This window comes from Vicia villosa, unplaced genomic scaffold (genome assembly GCF_029867415.1).
Source record: "Vicia villosa cultivar HV-30 ecotype Madison, WI unplaced genomic scaffold, Vvil1.0 ctg.001966F_1_1, whole genome shotgun sequence".
Taxonomy (NCBI): domain Eukaryota; kingdom Viridiplantae; phylum Streptophyta; class Magnoliopsida; order Fabales; family Fabaceae; genus Vicia; species Vicia villosa.
The window spans coordinates 108042-114059 of NW_026705794.1; the positions used below are offsets into that span (position 1 = coordinate 108042).

The 6018-nt window shown below is 33.9% G+C and overlaps 1 protein-coding gene across 3 annotated transcripts; it reads left to right on the plus strand.

Annotated features, from left to right (window-relative positions):
- Positions 1 to 2132: 2132 nt before the first annotated feature.
- On the plus strand, positions 2133 to 5278 carry LOC131637313 (bark storage protein A-like). Of its 3 annotated transcripts, none has more exons than XM_058907905.1 (5): positions 2133 to 2406; positions 2493 to 2560; positions 2660 to 2815; positions 3004 to 3228; positions 4225 to 5278. In XM_058907905.1, exons 1-5 carry the CDS (start codon positions 2193 to 2195, stop codon positions 4234 to 4236), a joined length of 675 nt encoding a protein of 224 aa, XP_058763888.1. In that variant the 5' UTR covers positions 2133 to 2192; the 3' UTR covers positions 4237 to 5278. The 3 variants fall into 3 exon arrangements, with proteins under 3 accessions (XP_058763888.1, XP_058763886.1, XP_058763887.1); XM_058907903.1 differs by having other exon boundaries at positions 2134 to 2406; positions 3323 to 5270; XM_058907904.1 differs by having other exon boundaries at positions 2269 to 2406; positions 2497 to 2560; positions 3323 to 5271.
- The last annotated feature ends 740 nt before the right edge of the window (positions 5279 to 6018 follow it).

Consider the following 6018-nt stretch of genomic DNA (forward strand, 5'->3'; position numbering starts at 1 on the left):
TTATCAATTTCATGTTTCACATATTAAATAATTTATTATTTAGGCTATGTTTGGATATCATAAAATCAACGGAGCGGAATGGAACGGAGCGGAGTGGAGCGGAGCGGAACAAAGATACCATTTCATTGTTTGGAAATTTTAGAACGGAACAAGGTAAGTTGTTCATTCCGCCCGAATCGGAGGGGAAGAAAAATGGTGGTAAGTGATGGAATAGAATGGAATCCATACCACTCCATTCCGCCCTGTTCCATCCGTTTTTAAATTACCCAAACAATGGAATATCATTTTATTCCGTCTCATTCCGCTCCGCTCCATCCGGTTCCATCAATCCAAACAAAGCCTTAATTTTTACCATTCCGATTAACTTTTATGAAATTGGAGACGGAGAACTATGGTAAATAACTTGCTTACAAGTATTTCAGTATGAAGATTTTATTCATCAGATAACTCACATTATAGTTATCTAGTATTATAATCTTTAGCGGATAACTTGATTATAATTTTTTCTGTTATTTGCATGTTTGTTCAACGAATAACTTATCGATAAGTAATTCAATATGCATTTTTTAAAACTTTTATTTATGTTTCACATATATGGAGATCTCTTCACATATATGTGATAAAAATCATATATGTGTAGATAGCATTGATGCATTATCAACTATACAAAAATTTGATACACAAGAAGTGATAAAATTGTGACTCTTATAAGAGTCACAATGCTAAGCTATTTGTTGAGCGTTCCATCAGAAGCATAGACAAAAGTGTTCTAGAACTTGATTTGTCTTTGTAAAGCACACGTTATATCTCTTTATGGTCAGAGCGTGTTGATTCAAAAAACTAATGACGTCGCACATCATACTATCAGAGTCAGAACTTGTAAGCAAAAGCTACACACTACACAAAAATTATTAGTGTACAAAATTGTTCTCTAAGATATCACATATTGTTATCATCAAAACTAAAGGCCAGATGCAGAACCAAATTTTGTTCTTACAATCTTCTCATTTTTTATGATGACAAAATCATGTATTTTGATGAACAATTTTTACTTGGTTTGATCACATAAACAAATCAGAGTGAACTTAGAAAGCTCCCCCTGAGTTTTATACTCTAAAAAATTATCTCTTCTTATTCAGAGGCTCCCCCTAAGTTCAAGACTTAGAAATTAATTTTGAAATATAATACCTTTTAATCAGCAAGACAAAAATATTTTCCTGATTTAAACATCTTCATTATGTCGTCGAGTGATCTTGTTATCTACGCATCCAACTCAATCGGACCTTTAGTGATCCTATGGAGAAATTATTTCCAAATAACCTTGACATCTTCGTCGGTCTTCAACTCAATCAAGTCGTATTTCACCCTTCCATTACTATCAATCAAATCTTCATGAAACTCGGTATTCCTCACCCTTCTATTATCAGTATTAGGCAGTAATTCATTCAACTTGTCTGTCAAATTGGCGAGAGATGTGGCGCCATCTGGAAGTTTGAATTCAACTCGAGGATTGTTTCCGTTGAAATACACTTTTGCCTTAATTAGAAAATGAGGAAGAAACATTTTTTGAGATGTATTTTCTATAACATATGCCCCTATTTATACAAATGGCGATTCATTCTAGACTACACAAATTTGTCGGTGCAATCAGAATCCTCTAAATATATCGGCAAAATCCTGATCGTTGAAAATTTCTAAAAGAGTACACTATCGAAAATTTCAGTATACTTCTAAATTTTCGGTACTCAGTGGTAAATTTGAAACTTTCGATAAAAATTTACCAATACCGGAAATTTTAACGTACCATAAATTTCGTCTGAATTAGCGAAAAATTTCATTTGGAAAAATTGTTCCCCCTTCACCGAGGAAATTTCTAAAATAATAAAAAATAAAGATGATAGATATAATTTGGGGGATGGCAAGTAAAATTCCCTTATATTTGCTAGGCCCTCTTAACATGTGGCTTGGGGCCCAAATTATAGGCTGCTGCCTCTACTTATAAATAAATAAATTAATGCAAACATTGACCATATGGATAAGAAATAAGATAATATGATTGACTGGCTCCTCACATGAAAACAAATCCAAATTAATTCTCTTTTGTTTTTTTCATTATTTGTTCATTTCTTGTTTGTATTTATATATATATTATCATGTTTGGAATACATAAAAGATATAGCCATTGAAAGAAGATGAAGTTTCTAAGTGTTCTCGTGCTTGTATTATTGGGAAATAGCATCGAGGCCTATAGTGAAATTTCTCAAATTTCTTTGAAAGAAATCAGTAATATCAATAGCCAAGGACCATATATTGGTATAGTTGTGCCAAATGCCTATGAGTTGAAGCCTCTTCTTCAATCATCCAGTTTTGTGCCTCATAACAAGTTTCTTTACTTTGACTTTGCTGGTAATTTTTACAATATGTTACTCAATATATTGATTTTTGATAGAACACTATAAATCGTTTTGATTTCGGTTAACTTGATAATGAAGGAAGACATTTTCGCATTGGTGAATTGGAAAAGAAGAAGGTTATTGTTGTTATGAGTGGAGAGGGTATGGTAAGTTTAGTTTCTAATGTGTTGTTATGTGTCTTTTATACTTAAACTTATGGTTATGTTTAAATTATTTTTATTAGTCTTTTGTTTTCTATTTTGTAGCTAAATGCAGGTCTTGCTACCCAATTGTTGCTTACTTTGTTTAATGTTGAAGGAGTTCTTCATTATGGAATTGCTGGTAATGTAAATTCTAAATTCCAAGTTGGAGATGTGACTATTCCACAATATTGGGCTCACACAGGACTTTGGCATTGGCAGGTGCATACAAAATTTACTTCTATTATGTAGAGATTTTTAAATAGTCTCACAAACTCTATAGCACCGACACTTCTGAACAAAAACTTGTCTGGTGTCTGTCATCTGTCAATACTAATTTATTTATTTTTAAGTTATTATCTATGTCAACGTGTTAGTGACAGTGTCGCCGTACTTAATATATTGAGCAGAGGTTTGGTGAAGACAGTGGAGATTTCAACAGAGAATTTGGCCATCTAAAGTTTTCCGATTACAATAACTATACAAAACATTCCAAATCAGTGGAAAATATTTTGAACAAGGTTTGGTATCTACCGGAGCAAATTTTTCCTGTGGACGGAGCTCTTGAAGTAAAGCAACATGCTTTTTGGGTTCCAGTTGATAAAAATTACTTTGAAATCGCAACAAAACTCAAGGTCAGTTCAACTCAATCCACCATGTCATTATGAATTTTTTGTTGCGCAATGAAGCCGAAGAATTTGAGGCTAATTTTTCACTTATTCTCTGTAGAATGTTGAATTGATTAGTTGTGTTAACAAAACTTGCTTGCCAAGAAAGCCAATTGTGGTGAGAGTAAAGAAAGGGGTAAGTGCCAATGTGTTTGTTGACAATAAAGCTTATAGAAATCATTTGAAGTCCAAATTAGATGCTACTCCAACTGACATGGAAAGTGCTGCTGTTGCTTTAGTTTGTTTCCAACAAAAAATACCTTTCATTGCCATTAGAGCATTGTCTGATTTAGCAGGAGGAGGTTCTGCATTGACTAATGAAGCATCTATATTTTTATCATTAGCCTCTCAAAATGCATTTGATGTTCTTGTCAAATTCATCTCTTTATTGTAATTTAGTAGCTTTAATGAGTTTCTTGAAGTGTAAGCTAGAGACATTTTTAGAGGGAGACATTTTGAAGTGTAAGCTTTAATGAGTTTCTTGGAAGACAAGACATTGGAGAAATTTGTGTTGATATACACCGTAGGAATTACACCCTCTGTCTTTCAACTCTCCGAAACAACACATGACAAAGACGGTGCCTGCGAGCTCGTACGATTCAAATTCAGTGATCCTGGCTCGATCACAATATTCATCGAAAGAGCCGAAAACAATCTTCTCAAACCAATTAATACGAACGAGTTTGAAAAAGATGGTATTTTCAATTTTGTTAACGAGACTAAGGACCGTTCGGGAGACGTTACGAAAACAAACGTGGCCTACCGTGGGAGCGAAGACGAGGGTAGTCTTCTTGTGGTAGAGCAGAAGAGAAAGAGTGGAGCTGAAAAGCCTTATGTGGTGACTCTTGCACATTACTATGCTATTAGTAGTTATACTTTGTTTGGTTTAGTAACATATGATGCTGGGCTTTCGATAACCGTAAATGTTAGAGTGGTTAATGATGAACTTAATTATGTTTCTAGGCAATGTCATAATCATTCTCCTAGGGTACTTCTTCCTATGTTTCAACAAGTGTGTAGATCAAGGACATGGAAGTGGGATACTTGCCCTTATAGTCATGCTGCGGAAGAACGTAGGAAGGAATTCAAGCGAATGAACAGACATCTGTTTAAGACCAACACTGAGACAGAGAGTGAGGATGGAGAAGGAAGCTATGTTCAATTAACTAAGCAAATTGGAAGTAATGTTGTTGCTAATCAAGGTGCGATTAGAGGCAAAAATAACGGTAATATGGTTGTGAAGAATCTTTATCTTAGAGGACGAAAGTAACTCGACAACATCAAAGTACAAAGTTCAAATGTTTGTTTATTTCAATTATATTGTTATGATAATTTTACAGTTCTGCCATCAAATATTGTTGGGAAGACTTATAAGTTTTCTATCTTAAACATTTTTGGATATCTTCGAATTTAATTGAAGGATTCAGATTGTTGCTTATCTTCATTTATCTTCTTAATACTTTCTTTTGGAATTTATGTATGGAAAATACTACATTGTACCAAACTCTGCTACAAACACTATAACAATACTGCCTGAAACAAGAAATAGCAAAGAAATAATCTAATTTTGTAGCATGGTTATTAAAGCTAGACCGGACTAGACTGGCCAATTCTATTGGTTAGACCGAGAAACAGATCTGTATCTGGTCTAACTATCCAGCACTATTTCTGTCTAGAAGTCAACATCTAAATCTGAGAAATCTCCATCTCATTTTCAATCACCGTACACACTCTGTGACCAAGGGAACCCAAATAAAAAGGTTACATTTTTCAATAAAAACTCTTGATGAAGAACACCATTCAACCCTCTTGTTTAAAAGCTTCAAGACAAAGAACACACGTCCACCTCAATCTATCGGAAGATACATGAGTGATACAAAAGAAAGAACCCACGAAGAACTTGAGAGACTCCCAAAACAACAATCCTTATTGCACCCACGGTTTTTCTTCAATGTTTGGCAAACTAGGTTTTGCAAGTTCCTTTTTATATATACTTGCAAAATGGACTTGGACTTTAAACTGAATTCAATCTTCTCTTTTTTGAAAACAAATGCAAGATCTTTTCACAAACTAGGAACAGATAAAATCAAATCAAATCTTAGTTTTCCAAAAGAAATCTCAAAGATTATTTTTCTAAAAACAGAGACTAATTTGCATTTGTCCTAATCATCCCTTGAATGTCTGCGCCTGTAATGTTTATCTGAATATTCCATATTCTCATATTTTTCAATCAAATCTTTAAAGGTTTAATAAACCAGTCTGAACTGTCAGGATGTTCTTGTGTAGTATGTTGCAACATCTGGTGGAACATCTGTCAAAACACATAACAGTTGAACATATTATGATAACAGAATAAGATGTTTCAACATCTTGCTCAACATCAGTTAAGAATTATGTTTTAGCAAAACTATGTCAATTACAAAAATCATGAAACTAACAATAGTTGCTAAGGTACTTGGGCCTTGTCCTTATGCGTGCAGGTCTTCCATCTTCTTTGGGCTAGACTGTTGCGATTGTGTGGACTCTTCTTTATGAGTTGCTTCAGGAGAAATTAACATGTCACCCTCCAAATTATACCTGGTCGTTATACAGCCCGTTCAAACTTCAATGGGTTGAGTTCGTCCTCCAACCCGCAATTTCATTATCAAAACCAACTCGAACCGATCCGTTCATTTATGGGGTTGTGTTTCAAATTTAAAAATTTAAAATTTTTTCATTTTAAAAATATTGTAACACAATTCAATACATTTATACTCA